The sequence below is a fragment of the Pangasianodon hypophthalmus genome, chromosome 28 (genome assembly GCF_027358585.1).
Source record: "Pangasianodon hypophthalmus isolate fPanHyp1 chromosome 28, fPanHyp1.pri, whole genome shotgun sequence".
Classification (NCBI taxonomy): Eukaryota; Metazoa; Chordata; class Actinopteri; order Siluriformes; family Pangasiidae; genus Pangasianodon; species Pangasianodon hypophthalmus.
This window is the reverse complement of record NC_069737.1, coordinates 6,577,044-6,596,982: the sequence shown is the minus strand read 5'-3', so window position 1 is coordinate 6,596,982 and position 19,939 is coordinate 6,577,044. Positions and strand designations below refer to the sequence as shown.

Genomic DNA, 19,939 nt, shown 5'->3' with positions numbered 1-19,939 from the left:
AATAAGCTTTAAGATGAAAACTTAAAATAAAATATAATAAAATAATAATTTAAAAATTAACAACAGCCCAAGCTAGTGTTACATCAAAATATAATCAACTAATCCTCCAGTGTACAGAAGATTTTCTTGTAGTTTAAATCAGTTAGTCCATGTTTTTTTGTTTTACTTTTTGTTTGTTTTTTAAATTTTTTTTAAAATGTGATTAACCTCTTAAATCTCCAAGAAATGCTATTGGGTGCAGATGTAAATTCCGTAGTCTCTATTCTATACTACACTAGCTTTTCCTTTTCCTATAAAGTTTTCTGTAATAACTCAACAATTCATAATATTTACTGAATAATAAGCTTTACGATGAATACCTGAACAATAAGTCGAGATCTTAAGAAGTTAATAAAGTGTGATAAGGATTTATCACAATGCAATCAACTAATCCTTTACAGAAGAATTTTCTTGTGGTTCATAAATTATTTAAATATACATTTACTCAAGAAAATAAGTTTAAAAAACAACATGAAATGAAAAACTATATAAAAAAAACATCTACTGGCAAATATTCTGTACAAATGATTGAACTATTAGTCACACCTACTGATGTGGTTTCACCATTTATTAAACGATAATGTTAAATTCTAGTTAAGTAAATATTCATTAAATAATACTAAATAATACTAAATAATGTTAAATATTAATTTGTTAACAGTAGCAACTGTCCTAAAAAAGTAGAATAATATTCAAGTCATAAGAAATGTTTTAATGAGAGGACAGCAGAAGTGAGGAGAGGACACACACACACACACACACACACACACACACACACACAAGCAGACAAATCAAATTCCTACTAAAGCTCATTTCTGCCCCCTAGTGGTCACCACACACAATAAAACACAGTGTGGTCAATTTCAGCAACACACACTTATCTGCCAGAATCTTGTGCCAACAGTTCAACACCACACACACACACACACACTACACACACACTCGCACACACTCGCACACACACAATTTCCAAGCAATCACAGTGCCATAAACACTGCGGCTTAAAAATCGAATCTTACTTTCTGTCTGGCCCACATGAACACAGACAGAGATTTTAATCTTTCAAACTAACATGGGATAAAAATCCACAAGTTAGAAAACGAAACACACAATTTATATGTTAATTAGGATTTTCAGGATGTTATGTGACAAAAGGAGAAAATTTTAAAAATACATTTTACACTCAATAAACCAAAATTATGGAAGTGACAAATTTCTGTTTATAACACAGACTTGTGTCTAAATGTATGTTTATAGTGTGTGCGTGTGTGTGTGTGTGTGTGTTATATAAAATATCTAACCTCAGGAGGTAAAAATAAACAGTACACTTTAAAATATAAAATTAAAATATACGACCTGTGGCATGCTAAAACCTTTTTAAAAAAATAAATAAATAAATGATTTTATATTATTTTAATTAAGGCAATAGTAAATTACGGTTTGATTCATGGAGACCATGACATTTGTAAAATGTTTTCTTCTAATAAATTTAACAGAATTAATTAATTTTCCCGTTTTAACAAACGTATTTATTTCACTATAACTTTATTAACTTTTTTATTATTGATTTATTTTTATTAATATTGTATTAATTTGAGCCAAATCTAAGAAATTGCTAAATAATTTGTTTCAATAATGTACTGTTTTATTATCAATTATTAACAGCACTAGTGAGTCGCAGTGGATATTATATATAAATATTGAATAAAAAATGAATAAAACAAATGCAATAAATAAAAAGGAGAGTTTTATGTTGTATGTAATAATACAAATGTATAGTAAGAACATTTAAAAAATAAACAAATAAAAAAAGAAAATTTTAAAAATATGAAGTTCAAACAATGTCCACATTATAAAGCATCTGATTAATGCAAACAGTTCTGACTGTGTGTGTGTGTGTGTGTGTGTGTGTGTGTGTGTGTATATATATATATATATATATATATATATATATATAAAGGCTTTTTAGTGGATGAAAAAAGGGTATCTAAGTGAAAAGAAAATGCGTGTGTGTGTGTGTGTGTGTGTGTGTGTGTGTGTGTGTGTGTGTGTGTGTGTGCTGACCTTGGAGTGTGTGATGGAGAGTGTGTCGACCCACACGCGCCAGCCTCCCCACTCGTGCTTGATGGCGTGATAGAGGAGGATGCGGAAGACGGTGTACACCATCTCTGTGATCTTCAGCTCCTCGCTGCTGCTCGGATTTATAAAGCAGAGAGAAAGCATCCACTCCTGCCACACCGAGCACTGCAGGAGACTCCTACACACAAACACACACACACACACACACATTGTAACCCCTGCTAGAAAATATTAGCTACAATTATCAGTCTATCAGTGCTTCTTTCTCAAAAAATGTCCCTCTTACTTTAAGCTATTCTCAGAAAACGTCGCTATTTATCATACATCATGCCATCCAATGGGATACCTCTCACCAAACCACGCTTTGTTGCAATGTTTCAATCTAAATCCATCCCTTATGAATCCATTCCCGAGATGTCAGATTCACTTTTTCACACTTTCCGCTTACGTTGTTTTGTTTGCTAGAAGTTTGTACACAATGGCGCTACTGGCAGCCATTTTATGAATAAAATCAAGGTCAAGTACCAATAAAGACAGGGTTATTTAAACATCCGTGAAAATAAACAAACAACCCTCTCCGCAGTTTGGTCATTTCTATACAGTAACCAGGTTTTAGACATCAAAGTCGAACAGATGGCGAGCCAGCCAGGAGTACACAAACCATAACTTAAGATTTTCAAACTATAAAATATCCGAGAGATGACTCAAAATGGTGGCCAAGCTTTCAATATCCAGACCAACTCGCACAAATTCTCCTACTGCACCATAGCTTTTTGCCAACAAATACATTTTCATCAATTAAAGAAAAAGAATGACATCATAATTTTTATCCATTTATAGCTACATTTTTATATCACCTGAGAAGCAAGCTGTTATTTTTTACATTACAGCAGCTATAAACAACCGTCCTCTGACTTTCTCTTAAAGTTAATAAGCAGCTTGTTACTGAGAAACGGCAAAACGTAACGTCATCTGAAAACCTAAGGGTTACAAACGACTGACACTGGAGACTCCTTCCATCAATATTAAATAAACATCTCCTTACATTTTCCTTTGTTAAATAACAAGATGTTTTTAGGTTTTAGATGATCCATTACAATTGAGATTTTAGATGTAAACAGGTGGGAATAGAGATTAAACTGGAAAAAGCTGGAGTATATATTTAATTAAAGTGTAAGTGTAAGTAGCGTAATCTGTGTGATGTTATTTAATGTTGAACGTGGGCTTGTGTGATATTTAACAAATGTCCAGACACGATATTCCACTGACACGATATCCAACGACGTTTTAATCCGGTTATAGAACCACATTTTTTGAAGAAGCTCCACAATTTAACATCAGAGTACACTAGTACGAGTAACCACATTAAAAAAAACAACAACACAATAGCTACATATCAATCCGGACAGATTTGCGTAGGTGCTGTGAACTCGCTGATGTTAACAGACACTTCCTGTAAGCCCCGCCCCCTGACTCTCGAGTCATGTGGTTTCTTTCACTTTCAGTCACGGTGAATGAAAAATGCTCTGAGCTCATTAATGTTACATACAATTTACCTGTTTATTGTATGTTCAACTTCGCTAACAATGATGTGTCAGATCTAACACTAATAATGTTAATAGTGATGACAATCAGAAAAGTTAGTACGGGTGATGTTTTTTGTTTTCTGCGCCAGTCAGCGCTCAAACACTCTGAGCAGCAGATCAACAGCGAAAATGTCACATGTAAATAATAATAAAATGTACCATTGTATCTTTTTTTACTTTTTTCTGCAGAATCACCTAAAAATCCACCATCCAGCTGAGGTTTCTGCGATTGCCGCAGTTCCCGATTGAACAGTTAATAATGTTAGTAATGTTATTACATTAATAATATTATTACTCACTCCTGTACCCTGGTTTAATCTAAAATGAAAATGCTTGTTATCCTGTTTATTTTTTCATCCGGAAAATGTAATTATTTAAAAGTATAACTCGTTAACAGGGAAAAAAGCAAATATTGTACAAGCCTACATGAACATTTATTTATTTACGCAGCATTTTAAGAGATGTGTGGTCAAAATAATGCAAAAGTCAGTCAAATATGTAAGTGCAAGTTAAAAAAATAAAATAAAAAGATGTTTTAAATAAAATGGCTAAGTTTTTATTAGGGGAATAATTCAGAAATTTTGGGCAAGAATTCACTGCTCTCTCACTTTTTTTTGCAGAATTTTTGACTAACATGAGCACAATTAATACCAACAGAGGCTGTATATGTAGTGTGTGTGTGTGTGTGTGTGTGTGTGTATGTACCTCCTGTTTTCTCGGCTGCTGTTAAACAGTTTGATCATGTCGGACAGAAACACTCTGCGAATCTCCATGCTGTCCGGACACACGCTGTTCTTCAGCAGAGCCGCAATCACCTTTAGGATCTCTGAATGCACGCACACACACACACACACACACCAACAATTCATTTACACAAACCAAACAATTTCATTTTCTCTCATAATATTAGTGCTTCAAAACCACTGCAGTTAAACAGGGCAAAGAAATCAAAATAAAAAAAGAGTCAAAACAATAAAAGGTCTGATTTGAGACGAGTCCTGCAGGGCCGGCGTGTGTGTGTGTGTGTGTGTGTGTATGTGTGTGTGTGTAATGTAAAGTGACTGCATGTTTAGTTGAGTTATCTAGACAGCGTCAGAGCTGATTCTGTTAAAGTGAGGAGGTTAAATTTCATCTGTGTGTGTGTGTGTGTGTGTGTGTGTGTGTGTATGTATTTCTGCACTTTACTCAGTTAAATTACACTCACTCAGGCTTTACCAGTGTAAAATTACCTCAGTGCTATTTTTTGTCTGCATTTGGTCCTGGTTTGTCTCGTAGTTTTAACATGAAGAAAACAGTCGTGTGTGTGTGTGTGTGTGTGGGTGTGTGTGGGTGGGTAGGGGGGCGGTGGGGGGGGGTTTGTCTAATTCGTCCTGACATTGCTAAAGACTGCAATCAAGAGCATTTTGAGGTTTCAACCTGAATCAAATCAGAAAAATATGTCGGAGTGAAAACGAGAAACAGAGACTGAATTTGATAATCAGCTATAGGACGTAACATGATATTCGAATCCTCTTCATGTGGGGAAAAAATTCGACATTTTGCTTTACTCTAACAAATTTAACAGAATTTATTTTTATTTAGTTTATCTTGTTTTACACTAATTTTATTTTACTGATTGATTTTCATTTGTTATTTATTTTTATTTGTATTTTTTAAATTATTTATTTATCTATCTCTTAAAAATGAAAACACTTTAACATGATTTTTTTACATTCACTTTATTTATTTATTTATTTATTTCTATTTTTACTCTCCACACACAACAGATACAGTAATATTATTATAAACATTTCAAATTACCAGCCTATTAACAACCTTATCCATATTGTTTATGATTGTGGGTTGTTTTATTGCTTGTCTAATTTTTAATCTTGAATAAAAATCATTGATAATTCACTTATATATTATATTTATATATCTATGTTAGACAAATCAAAAAAGGAAGCATCATATCTGTCCTTCTTGGAAATCCGATAACTCTGTTCACCGTGATGCGTATCGCTGCTTCAGAATCATCCCCTCTGATACATCACGTCTATTTTTGTTTGCCTTTTTTTCCCCACTAAAAGTGATTCTCTGTGAAGTGCTTGTGTAAGACCTCTCACACCAGCAGTGAGTTAGATCCCCTGTTAAACACAGCGGTGTGTTAAGGGCACGCAACACTTGGCACAAGGAGAAAACGTAAAACATACAGAAATCTGAAAACGAGAGAGCTGTGAGCTGTGAACTCCGCATGTGTATCAGGACGCTCGGCATGATGGGATGTAATGAAATATAATTCTGCTCTGTGTGCTGGAGAACGTTACACGCTCCTGAGCTGATTGCAGTAACTCTATATCTCCGCTCTGATTAAAGCACAACAAAAAGAAAAAAAAGAAGTGTATCATGAACGTCAACAGCTTTTAATTAAAGTACAGAGCTTCTCTCCATCCACTCCATTTACTAAACTCTCCTAATTAAATTTAATGTTGCTGTTGGAGAGAGAAGAGAGAAAGAAAAAGAGAGAGAAAAAAAGACAGAAAGAGTGCAATTGTAATGAGTGTGTAGTTATTATGAGTGTGTGTTAGAATTGTAATGAGTGTGTGATTATAATGAGTGTGTGTTAGGATTGTAATGAGTGTGTAGTTATGAATGTGTGTTAGGATTGTAATGAGTGTTTGATTGTAATGAGTGTGTAGTTATTATGAGTGTGTGTTAGAATTGTAATGAGTATGTATTTATAATGAGTGTGTGTAGGATTGTAATGAGTGTGTATTTATAATGAGTGTGTGTAGGATTGTAATGAGTGTGTAGTTATAATGAGTGTGTGTTAGAATTGTAATGAGTGTGTAGTTATAATGAGTGTGTGTAGGATTGTAATGAGTGTGCAGTTATTATGAGTGTGTGTTAGAATTGTAATGAGTGTGTGATTATAATGAGTGTGTGTTAGGATTGTAATGAGTGTGTAGTTATGAATGTGTGTTAGGATTGTAATGAGTGTTTGATTGTAATGAGTGTGTGTTAGGATTGTAATGAGTGTGTGATTAGAGTGAGTGTGTGTTAGGATTGTAATGAGTGTGTAGTTATAATGAGTGTGTGTTAGAATTGCAATGAGTGTGTAGTTATAATGAGTGTGTGATTATAATGGTGTGTGGTTATAATGAGTGTGTGTTAGGATTGTAATCAGTGTGTCGTTATAATGAGTGTGTGTTAGGATTGTAATGAGTGTGTAGTTATAATGAGTGTATGTTAGGATTGTAATGAGTGTGTAGTTATAATGAGTGTGTGATTATAATGGTGTGTGGTTATAATGAGTGTGTGTTAGGATTGTAATCAGTGTGTCGTTATAATGAGTGTGTGTAGGATTGTAATGAGTGTATAGTTATAATGAGTGTGTGTTAGGATTGTAATCAGTGTGTCGTTATAATGAGTGTGTGTAGGATTGTAATGAGTGTATAGTTATAATGAGTGTGTGTTAGGATTGTAATGAGTGTATAGTTATAATGAGTGTGTGTTAGGATTGTAATGAGTGTGTAGTTATAATGAGTGTGTGTAGGATTGTAATGAGTGTGTGGTTATAATGAGTGTGTGTTAGGATTGCAATGAGTGTGTAGTTATAATGAGTGTGTGTTAGGATTGTAATGAGTGTGTTGTTATAATGAGTGTGTGTTAGGATTGTAATGAGTGTGTCGTTATAATGAGTGTGTGTTAGGATTGTAATGAGTGTGTTGTTATAATGAGTGTGTGTTAGGATTGTAATGAGTGTGTGATCAGAGTGAGTGTGTGTTAGAATTGTAATGAGTGTGTAGTTATAATGAGTGTGTTAGGATTGTAATGAGTGTGTGATTAGAGTGAGTGTGTGTTAGGATTGTAATGAGTGTGTAGTTATAATGAGTGTGTGTTAGGATTGTAATGAGTGTGAGTTTAAGCTGCTGATTGGTCAGCTGCTGTAAAATCCATTATGACATCATCAGCTGGCAGTTAGAATTAAAATTGTCAAACTTTCATTAGTGAACTTCAGGGAGAAAATTTCACCCTTTAATCTGAAACAGTTAAGTATAAAGTATAAAGTTTATAAAAACCCACATTAGTCAGCAGTAGTCTGATCTCACTGCACACACGTGCACACATGCGCACACACACACACACACACACACACACACATACACACACACATACACACACACACACATACACATACAGTAACTCAGTGTACACCACTTCATTCAACACGTGTGCTTAAAAATGCATGTTAGAAATAAACGTGACTTTGATCAATGTGTTGGTATAAAGGTAGCTTCTGCTTAGCTCTCAGAATATTAAAGGATGATCTTACGTGGGTTTTGGATTTTGATGGTGGAGTCGGGTTCAGGGTGCTGCTTGTGGATCACCTGTGTGCAGATCTGCTCTGTCAGAATCTGGAATATCAATGAATCAATCAGTAAATCAGGATTAAACCAAGGAGTTCAGTAAGAATTAACTCTCAGGTAAAAATTTAAGTTTAAGGTCTTACTGGCATCACTGACATGATATCACTGAATCTGTTTTTCTGTTTGCCCGGGTATTTAGCAGTGTGTTGGTAATGATGGTTGGTTTTGGGAATTCACCAGTGATGGGGCTATTTGTGCATCAACACTGAGGTGGATATTTGTTTTGAAGGGGCATTTAGCAGTCAGGGGAATGTTTATTTCGAGGTTTGAGAACATTTATGGATTTATACACATTCAGCAGTGAGAAGGGTATCTATTTTTATGTTTGGCAAACTTAGCAGTTTAAGGTATATTGATTTTTGGGTTTAGGGCATTTAGCAGTGATGGGGTAATTGTTTTGGGGTTTTTGTGCATTAACAGTGAGGTGGATATTTCTTTTTGTGTTTTAGGGGTATTTAGCAGTGAGTGGGGTATTTATTTTTGTACTTGGGGCATTTAGCAGTGATAGGGTATTTGTCTTTGGGTTTGAGGCATTAATAGTGAGATGGATATTTGTTTTTTGTTTTTTTTTGCCTTGTCTGGGGTATTTATTATTGCAACAACAAAAAAGTAAAAAAAAATTAAACAAAAAGTAAAAATTAAACAAATTAATTGGAGGAAACGTGTAATATTTTGGGTAATAATTTGTTATTCTATAATTCTATAATTATATTCTATAATTTTAATTGATTTGCTCACTTTTCTGCACACAGTTGCCAGTTTTCTGTGTAAGTTAAAGCTTCAGTGCGTTTTATAAATAAAAATATAAAATGGAGTCCGACCTCGAACAGGACGTTGTAGGTGGTCATCGAGAACTGATTGGAGTGCAGCAGCAGGCGCTCAGTCAGGAGCGAAAATAAACCGTGACTCAGCATGACCTCGGACTTCCTCCTGAAACAGGAAATGGCATCACAAGTCAAATCAGAATGAATATCATCATCATCATCATCATCACTGTGAACCACTTGTTTTCTGAATGTTTTTTGGAAAACAAATGAAAAATATTGCACAGTAAAACTAATTTATGATTAAAATTAGCCATTAAAGAAAAAGTTGACCCTTAAACACTGTTATTTTCCTAAATACTCAATTAAGGACTGACTCATTTACAATTCTTAACCATATATTTATTACACTGCTGATTTATTATGTAAATACAGAGCTAAAAATGAATACAATCAAAAATAAACTACAGTAAAAACGTTATGTTCTGTGTGCACTGAAACTGGAGAAAACGTGAGAATGCGCAAGAGTGAAATGAAGAGATAAACTTACTTGGGCTGTAAATGTCGGAGGAAATAACCCAACACTTTTAGAGCCTGCACTCGAATCCCTTCACTTTTAGACGCCAACAGTTTGTAAATTACCCTGTATTAAAACACACACGTGCACGCACACACACACACACACACACACACACATTCCCTCAAAAACTGCACTTTGTTTTTGCCAAAAAAACGATGACATCAGCTGTTTGTCATATTGTCACACACCAATAAAAAAGAGAAAAAAGTTGTTAATTGTTAAAACCACACAACGTTTCTTCTTTCATTTAAAATAGTTGCTTGTAACTTTTTACAAAAATATTCTTCCAGCTATGTTTACTAATGATGATGTACAATTAACATTAACAAACACTGAAAAGGGGGAAATATTTCATCCTCAAAAAATATCATCATGATCAGCTTTTAATCCGTTTTTCATTAAGGAAAAAAAAAAACTTTTTATTCACTCTAGTTCTATATCTTCATTATTCTTATTCAGTCTATTTTATAGATATATATAAATGTCTTGTAAAAATAATCTATTTTTTAATTTACTTCATAATTAAGTATTAAAAAAACATACTGGCAACATTTTAAAATAAGTTCTTAAAAAACACCAGTGTACTAAAATACATTTTAAATAAAAAAAAATGAAGTACATTTTTATTTAAATGTATAAGTTAATTAGTGTAGCTATATTTTAAATTAAAAACAAATAAAATAAAATACATTTTTATTTCAATGTTTAAATTAATTAGTGTAGTAATATTTTAAATTAAAAACAAAAAAAACATAAAAATAAAATACATTTTTATTTCAATGTTTAAGTTAATTAGTGTAGTTATATTTTAAATAAAAAAAAGCAAAACAAATAAAATACATTTTTATTTCAATGTTTAAGTTAATTAGTGTAGTTATATTTTAAATTAAAAAAAAAACAAAACAAATAAAATACATTTTTATTTCAATGTTTAAGTTAATTAGTGTATTATTAGTGTATTATAGTGTATTAGTTAATTATATTTTAGTTTTGTTGTGGTTTCTAAAAAAATAAATTATTAAATAAATAATTTAACAGAATTTATTATAAAATTCTGTCATGTTTGATAAAATAATACAATTAAATTATATAAATTACCTAAATCTTTTTTCTTTTTCCTTGTTTTTTTTTTTTTTACTCCTAAAAATGAACTCTTTCTCCTCGTGACCCCGACCGAAATCAAACCTTCTCTTCCTGATGGTGAGTGTGCGACGGAAGTGTGTGATGGAAGTGTGTTTTTATCAGTGTTGTCAGCTCTAAAATGAACATTATAGCTGGGGGTTTTACACGCGGAGCGATCCAGACGCCCCCCGCTAGCCTGAACTTTTAACTCCACGTCTATAAAGCAAAGTATGCACAGCGTGGATTAAAACAAAAGCAGCCTGTGAGCTTTCCTTTAACCCAGAGTCTGCACTACTTCACTTAAATTACACTTTAACTTTAAAAGGGGAAAGACACACACACTCTTACACACATACACACACACACACACACACCTTCAGAACACATTAGCGCTGTTACATGCTAAAACAGAGGTGTAACTAAATATCTGTATAACAATAAACAACAAGAAGTTATAATGTTAGGATTATTTTATACAAGTGTAGATAACGCTATCACAATAAACGTTGTGGTTTTTCGTTATTTTTCGTTGTTTGTACAGTGTATATATTTATAAGATATATTTTATACATCATGATTTTCTCATTTTTGTCAATTAGAAAATATCTATATACTATATCATTTCACAGAGCGATGGCTTAAGCGGGATGGTTTCATTGGCACATTAATTAATACAGAATTCAATTATTGTGAATTTTCAGTTATTAAATACATAGTAATTACAATGCACATTAAAAGATAATAAATGAATACATTTTCATCTTTAAATTTACACTATAATCATTACATTTTATTAATTGGAATATTATTTTGCATATTTCATATGTGTATCGAGGAGTTTACAGCTTTTAATGCAGCTCAGCTTTGAGAACAGAAACGATTCTTTTTGCAAAAAAAAAATTCTATGTATGTACACATCTATCTATCTATCTATCTATCTATCTATCTATCTATCTATCAACCTATAAAATCAATCTATACTTGAAATAATTATCTTTCTACAGTACCAACATAGACTTACAGAAATATTTCAACCAAAAAGAATTTATTTATTTATTTATTCCTCCATCCGTATTTTGAGAAATATAATAAATAAATCACACATTTTAGTCAAATCACACATTTTGGTCAAATTTTTGACTTTTTCAAATTGTGCACTGTTTATTGCAAATCACTGAAGTGCAGCTTTTTTCTCCATAACGTCGTGTATGCGTAATGTCTACATAACGTCATCATGTCCATTTTGTTCAACACAAATGTCCCAGCATGTAGTCGGAAAAAAATTTCTATAGCAAATTTATGTCTCACTTTCATCGTTTTCATTTGACTCACCCTCGTACGTTCGACATGTCTAGCCCCATTAGTGTCCCCTTAGACTAGATGTCAGTTTCATGCATTTCACACTGAATCTCAGAGCTGAAAGAAGGATAATAAGGAGCAGCAGAGAAAGACGATTTCGTCTCACCGGATGCCGTTACGCTGATCGAACGCCTGCACCATGGAACTCGGGTGTTCAGACATCAGCGCCACGAGCAGCTGCAGCACGTCCATCAGGTTATCATCCTGCAGTACACAAATACACCAGAGATAAACACAGTTCACATCCACACTGATATTAACACAACGCACCAATGTGACTCTGCACCATGATACAGAAATTATAATAAATATGATTAATATTATGTTTTTAGATATAATAATTGAACTAGCTAGTTAGCGTAAACAAACGTCACAGGATTTTCCCATTAACCAGGGAGTGTACACTACGTTCCCTCAGGAGGGTCCCTAAGTGTGTTTTCTCTTTTAGAAGAGTGAATGTGAGTGAGTGAGCAGGAGCAGGAGTGTGTGAAAACAAACACGCTGATTATTGAGCAAAGGGAACCCTGGAAATGGTAATGGTGTCAGGAAATAGTACATTAATGTGTGTATACATGTGTGTGTGTGTGAGAGTGTGTGTGATACAAGCAAAACCGACTAATTAAAGAGAATTTATTGCCACTTCAGTTTGAACTCAGAAGAAAGGAAAAATTACGTTTCTGTATTTTTAGCATTGGGCGCCATCTAGAGGAGAAAAAGCTCAAAAGATTAAAAAATATTTCTGTTCACCATTTCTTCCTGAGAATATCTCACAGTGAGTTGTGTAGGTGATGTGACTGTGTGAAGTGGTGTAACACAGGGGAGCTCAGGGGTGTGTGTGTGCGTGTGTGTGTGTGTGTTACCTCATGCATGGTGAGCAGGTAGTTTAGGATGCTCTGCAGCTCATCTTCCTTCACTCCCGAGTCCTGCAGGTCAGACAAGCATTTTAAGTTGTTTTATTTTTTAATAAAATGTGTATTATTATTAGTAGTAGCAGTATGAGTAGTAGTTGTTGTATTAATAATAGTAATATTAGTAGTAGTACTGTTTGTACTAGTAATAGTATTAGTAGTAATAGTAACATTCTTAGTACTAGTAGAATTAATATTATTTGTAGTAGTAGTAAGATTAGTAGTAGTTGTAGTAATGATAGTAATACTTGAAGTATTTGTTTATTTGTATTTATTTTTAGTAGTAGACAGTTTTAGTGGGATTAGTATTAGCAGTAATAGTATTAATAGCAGTAGTGTTAGTAGGATTATTATTATTATCATTATTATTATTATCATTATTATTACTACTAGTTTTAGTAGTAGTAGTACAAATAGTGGTAGTAAGACTATTATTACTAGGATTGTTATTATTAGTAGTAGTAGCAATAAGACTGTTATTACTAGGATTATTATTATTTGTTGTTTTTGCAGTAAGATTAGTATTCGTATTAAGATTATTATTATTAATAGTATTAGTAGTAGTAATGTCTGTGCTCCTGTCTGCACAGGCAAGAAAACTGCCCCAGCGAACGCTTACACACAGTCATTATAAATGCAAAACAAAAATAAACCAATATGGAAATTTAGACATATAAAAATAGATAACTGTGCAGAAGTGTTCCATGTAAATTCAGGTTCAGCTCAAGCATGTAGCAGCAGATGGTGTAAAAAAACCAATACTGTGACAGCTGATTGCACGTGTATAGATATATATAAGATAAACGTGTACACTGCGTGTTTGTGTTTCACCTTCATAATGAGCTGTTTGACGAAGAGCAGCAGGAACGCTCTGAGAGCGTGGATCTCCTTCTGATTGGGCCTCGGACCATCTACAATCCAAACACATACACACACAGACACATGTATACACACTTTAGTTAATAATATCACCATGGTACCCTACGAAAGAGTGTGTTAATGCAGTGTAGTATAGTTTCCAAAATGGTTACTGCACTAAATAGGTTATTATCATAATGGTTTACGATTACATGGTATATTATTTTGTCCAGTATACGCATGCACCAATCTATATCTAACAATATAGTGCAATATTCATTTTCCTGTTGTCTGATGACATGATGGATCTGGAAATCCATATATGGGCATAAATTGGTCAGAGTTCATCGGTCTCTACTATATATGTAAGTATACAGAGTAAATGTAGGCGAATGTATCTTTTGCGCATGTGTGTGTGTGTGTGTGTGTGTGTGTATACCGAGGCCTTTGGGCGTCACTCCACTGCGGTCCTGTGGATTAACCACCCAGTAATAATATTTGAGCGTGTGCATGACCTGCAGCACGGTTCCCACCCGCCGCACAGCGTTGTAGATCGTCACTGTGCTGATGAACTCGGTGGCCAAATATGTGTACAAGACCTGCTGCACCTGTACGCACACACACACACACACACACGCGCGCGCATTAGCTTTTCTGTCATTCAAAATCTTAATGCGTGTCAAATATCAATATTTACTAGCTAAAGGTATAAATTTGCTAATCGATCTAAGCTCTAGCTAACATACTGATTAGCTGTCTATTTACATACATTTGCTTTTTTTTTTTTTTTAGAAAAAAAGTACATAATCTAATGGATTATTGTATTATATAATGCAAATAAGGTCCATTCATGAGGTCTGTGATGCAAATGACGTCCTAATTAACTTCAGCGTACACACACAGAAAAAAATGAACAAATGATCATATTAAATGAGCATTACTATCACGACTGCTTGTTAGCATTAGCATAAACACTCCCCCCCATCCCCCCCCACATAGATTTAAGAATTTGAAAATATGGAGAAAAAGCATACACACACACACACACAAACACACACACACAGCTCTAAATGACATTAGAACAGCAAACCAATAAGCATCATTCTGAATCACATCACGTATAGCTGTGACTGCTGTGTGTGTGTGTGTGTGTGTGTGTGTGTGTATGACGTCTATCTCACCTTGGCTGGGGTGTGTATCCAGATGGCTGGGTTGAACAGGATGTGATCACACAGCTGTTTGAGCAGTAAGATGCCGTTGGGCAGGTTACTCAGATACCGAGCGAATGACAAAATGATGTCCAGCACGGGCCTCGTTACATGGACTTTGGAAGACTACACACACACACACACACACACACACACACACACACACACAAACATAGAGTTGAAGAGACCTTGTTAGTTTGGTTATTAACATTATTTTGCATTATTATCTAGCATAACATTAACATAAACATCTGGCCAACCGAATTTAGCATAACATCAACCTCATGTTGCATAACATGAGGGTTAGCATGAGGTTAGTATTAGTTCAGCATAACGCTAGCATGAGGTTAGTATTAGTCCAGCATAACGCTAGCATGAGGTTAGTATTAGTTCAGCATAATGCTAGCATGAGGTTAGTATGAGGGTTAACATGAGCTGAAATAAACAATGCAACACTATAAATAAAATACAACTCCACAAGTAACAAGCGAATGAACGCAAAACAGCATTTTAGTACCAACAACCAGTAAATGGCACTCTCCTGGGAAACATGTGTATTACCATTAATGCAGAGAGAGTAGTACTAGTAGCAGAATGAATAGTAATAGTAGAAACAGCAGCAGTGGTAGTAATAATAGTAATAGCAGTAGTAATAGTAATTGTGGTAGTAATAGTAGTAATAGCAGCAGTGGTAGTAATAATAGTAATAGCAGTAGTAGTAGTAATAGTGGCAGTAGTAGTAGTAATAGTGGCAGTAGTAGTAGTAATAGCAGCAGTGGTAGTAATAGTAGTAATAGTAGTAATAATAGTAGTAATAGTAGTAATAGCAGCAGTGGTAGTAATAATAGTAATATCAGTAGTAGTAGTAATAGCGGTAGTAATAGTAGTAATAGCAGTAGTAGTAGTAATAGTGGCAGTAGTAGTAGTAATAGCAGCAGTGGTAGTAATAATAGTAATAGCAGTAGTAGTAGTAATAGTGGTAGTAATAGTAGAAATATCAGCAGTGGTAGTAATAATAGTAACAGCAGTAGTAGTAGTAATTGTGGTAGTAATAGCAGTAGTAGTAGTAATTGTGGTAGTAATAGTAGAAATAGCAGCAGTGGTAGTAATAGTAGTAATAGCAGCAGTGGTAGTAACAATAGTAATATCAGTAGTAGTAGTAATAGTGGTAGTAATAGTAGAAATATCAGCAGTGGTAGTAATAATAGTAATAGCAGTAGTAGTAGTAATTGCGGTAGTAATAGTAGAAATAGCAGCAGCAGTAGTAGTAATAGAAATAGCAGCAGTGGTAGTAATAATAGTAATAGCAGTAGTAGTAGTAATAGTGGTAGTAATAGTAGAAATAGCAGCAGTGGTGGTAATAATAGTAATAGCAGTAGTAGTAGTAATAGTGGTAGTAATAGTAGAAATAGCAGCAGTGGTGGTAATAATAGTAATAGCAGTAGTAGTAGTAATAGTGGTAGTAACAGTAGAAATAGCAGTAATAGTAGTAGTAATAGCAGCAGTGGTAGTAATAGTGGAAATAGCAGTAATAGTAGTAGTAAGAGTGGTAGTAATAGTAGTAGTAATAGCAGCAGTGGTAGTTATAATGGTAATAGCAGTAGTAGTAGTAATAGTGGTAGTAATAGTAGTAGTAATAGCAGCAGTGGTAGTTATAATGGTAATAGCAGTAGTAGTAGTAATAGTGGTAGTAATAGTAGTAGTAATAGCAGCAGTGGTAGTTATAATGGTAATAGCAGTAGTAGTAGTAATAGTGGTAGTAATAGTAGTAGTAATAGCAGCAGTGGTAGTTATAATGGTAATAGCAGTAGCAGTAGTAATAGTAGTAGAAATAGCAGCAGTGGTAGCTATAATGGTAATAGTAATAGTATTAGTAATAGTATGTGTTATTGATATGGAGCTCCCGATGTAAATCAGGCAGGCTGTAAGCCTCCAGGACTGAAGTTACAAATCCTGGTCATATAGGATGTGTTAATTAACCCTGAGAGAACATCACACACACACACACATCTTACTCCAAGACCTACACTCTTTTCCATATTAGTGTGTGAGAAAGATGGCGACTGTGCTGACTGACCTTCTCCAGAGAGTATCCGATGACGAGGAAGCCCTTACAGGTGAGGATCTGCTCCTGCATCGCTACGGACAACTTCAACAACTCCAACAGGAACGACAACAGAGTGCAGCTGGAACACAACACACATATTCCATACAGTGTAGTGTGTATTAAACATCATTATTATTATTGTGTGTTTGTGTTCAGAGCATTAAAGGTTCTCACAGACCGAGCAATTATAGACGTGTGTGTGTGTGTGTGTGTGTGTGTGTATTTACGAGACAGAGATGTCAGGCTCTTCGCTGTTCGGCTGCACAAAGTCCAGCTGAGTGAAGAGAGGGAAAAGAACCTGCACTCCTCCGATGGAGTGAACAGCACTCTGAACTGAGTGAGTGACTACAGCCTTCACATCCTACAGAGAGATAGATAGAGAGCGAAAGCGAAAGAGAGAGAGAGAGAGAGAGAGAGAGAGACATGAATTACACTAACACTCTTCAGTCTACTTTTTGTATTTTTAACACTTATTACCAAGAACTCAGAATGGAAAGGATGTGAGGAAGAAAGAATCTGTGTGTGTGTGTGTGTGTGTGTGTGAGCGCGTGTGTGTGAGCGCGTGTGTGTGTGTTTACCTGCAGCATCAGGGCGTGAGGAGAGTGTATGAAGATGGACGTGTTGTCTCTGGGTGATGACTCGAGGCACAGCTGGGCATCTGTAGCTCGGGGGTTGTAGGCGAAGGCGATGCTGCTGCTCAGTTTGCCGTCATACAGCAGAGATTTATGATGATCCGCAAACAATAGGTCGCTTTCTGCTTTATACTTAAACACACCCTGAGAGATGGAAAGGGGAAGAGAGAAACGGGGGGAGAGAAAGAGAGAGAGTGAGACAGATAGAGAGATAAAGAGATGAAGATTGGAAAAGAGGGAGAGATGGAGAGAGCGAGAAAAGAAAAGAAAGCGAGACAGAGAGAGGAACAGAGGGAGAGACGCAGAAAAGGAGAGACGGAGCAACAGATGAGGAGCAAGAGAGAGAGGGCAAGACAGATAGTTGGAGAAAGGAAGTGAGAGTGAGAGAGAGAGAGAGAGAGAGAGACACGAATGAGGTATTGAAAACAGTCATATACATTTAGGATTGGTTCTTATTCTGCGTGTGTGTGTGTGTGTGTGTGTGTGTGTGTGTGCGCGGTACCTTGTAGGAGGGGCCTAGCTGATAGATGGCGAAGATCTGTGCAGCGTTGAGGGCGTCATTGAACAGATACACCGCCCCCATCTGACCGCAAAACACACGGTTGGCGTCTGCCGTCTCCGCTGAGCCCAGAAAACATTTATCGAATGTCTGTTAATGAAAAAGAAAGAGAGATGGAGAGGGAGAGAGAGAGGGATAACAAAAGATCAGACATGGTCCAAAATACAAAGGCAAAAAGAGAGAGATTGTGTAAACAATCTTGAAATCTTTAAATTTATGTAAACAGCTTGAAATCTTTAAATACGTCTTTCATATATTTTTGATTTGATTCTTACATCACTGGTGTTAACGAACCACGTGATCTCTCCATAAGACGCCAGCTCTCCGTTCACATAGCAACTAATTTCACTGTTCTTCCAGCGGTGGTAGATATGCACGATGGTCACCATGTACCACTGCAATACACACACACATATACACACACCAAATACTTGAAATGTCACCCTTTAATAAATTAAAAATAGTAATCATGCTATGGTGTAAGAGATATAAAACACCTCGGGACGTCCTGTTATGGGAAAATAATCAACTGTGGGTTGGTAACAGTAACTCCGCTTCATATGAGGTGGCATCACACCACCTTGTCTTTGATTATTTTCCTATAAAATCACCCGAGTGTTTTATTCCTTACTGAATGTGCCGAAACGCTTTACCTTCTGGGGTTTGAAGTCGAACTTGACGCAGTGCTGGAACCCTTTCCCTTTGGCCTTTAACGCAGTAACAATCAGACAGCCACCAACAAAATGGGCCGAATAACCCATACCCTTATTTGTCCGAAAACTAGGAGAGACAGAGAGATAATGTCAGAAAGTGAGAACAACATTTGAACTTTTATTTTTCAGTTCCTTACTGTACAGTTTTTCTTTTCATTTTTTTTTTTTTTTACAATTCTACAGTAAAACCTCTTCTAATAAATAACAGCATTTGGGACACAGCCATCTATTTACAGTGTTAAATGGCATGCTGTGTGTGTGTGTGTGTGTGTGTGTGTGTGACAGAGAGAGAGACAGAGAGAGAGAGAGAGAGTGAGACTCACCAGTACAGGTAAGGCTTGTCTTTATCTACATTGATGTTGCTGACGGGATCCAGACGCAACCAGGTGTGGAAGGTGAAGCCGTTCTGGTACGGCCATTTAGAGATCGGTGGAAGTGCTATGGCCTGTTATAAACACACACACACACACACACACACACAAAGAAAATTTGTGAAAATTTGGGCTTTTATAGCATCACGTACCTCTGAAAATGACTTCACAATAAAGATTTAGATAGAGCCAGGGTCAGCTTAAAGGTTAAAGGTCAAAGGTCATGGGTTTTGTGATGCACTCACTGCTGCGCTCTTTCCAGGAAAAGTGAAGAATGCGTCAGGGCCGGAGCGATGAGCCATGGACTTCAACACAGAGAGCAGCTTCACAGCATGAGGAGGCTGGAGGAAGACGAAAGAGGAAGAGAAAATGTGAGAGCAAGAAGAGAGAAAAATAGGAATGAGGAAGAGGAACAAGAAAGAAAGAAGAAGAGGAAGAAAGTAAGAGGAAGAGAAAATATGATAACAAGAAGGGAGAAAAATAGAAATGAGGAAGATGAGGAAGAGGAAGAACAGAAGGAGAGGAAAATGAGAATGAGGAAGAGGAAGAGGAAGAAGAAACGGAGAGAAAAACGAGAATGAGGAAAATGAGGAAGACAAACAGGGGAGAGAGAAAGAGAGTGAGAAAGAGAGAGGATGAAAGATG

General features: G+C 35.4%; 1 protein-coding gene across 2 annotated transcripts in view; it reads right to left on the bottom strand.

The window, feature by feature from the left end:
• Positions 1-19,939, bottom strand: part of lrba (LPS responsive beige-like anchor protein) — a 202,997-nt gene that overhangs the window by 163,587 nt on the left and 19,471 nt on the right. For both annotated transcript variants that reach the window (XM_053231068.1, XM_053231069.1), the window contains 18 exons: positions 19,540-19,635; positions 19,247-19,368; positions 18,864-18,990; positions 18,486-18,605; positions 18,154-18,300; positions 17,598-17,795; positions 17,247-17,380; positions 16,990-17,098; positions 14,886-15,038; positions 14,144-14,312; positions 13,678-13,757; positions 12,799-12,861; positions 12,045-12,142; positions 9,428-9,520; positions 8,935-9,043; positions 8,020-8,101; positions 4,410-4,530; positions 2,104-2,296 (listed from right to left, as the gene is read on the bottom strand). In XM_053231068.1, the coding sequence (XP_053087043.1) occupies positions 2,104-2,296; positions 4,410-4,530; positions 8,020-8,101; positions 8,935-9,043; positions 9,428-9,520; positions 12,045-12,142; positions 12,799-12,861; positions 13,678-13,757; positions 14,144-14,312; positions 14,886-15,038; positions 16,990-17,098; positions 17,247-17,380; positions 17,598-17,795; positions 18,154-18,300; positions 18,486-18,605; positions 18,864-18,990; positions 19,247-19,368; positions 19,540-19,635 (2,214 nt within the window). The remainder of the gene's footprint in view (positions 1-2,103; positions 2,297-4,409; positions 4,531-8,019; positions 8,102-8,934; positions 9,044-9,427; positions 9,521-12,044; positions 12,143-12,798; positions 12,862-13,677; positions 13,758-14,143; positions 14,313-14,885; positions 15,039-16,989; positions 17,099-17,246; positions 17,381-17,597; positions 17,796-18,153; positions 18,301-18,485; positions 18,606-18,863; positions 18,991-19,246; positions 19,369-19,539; positions 19,636-19,939) is intronic.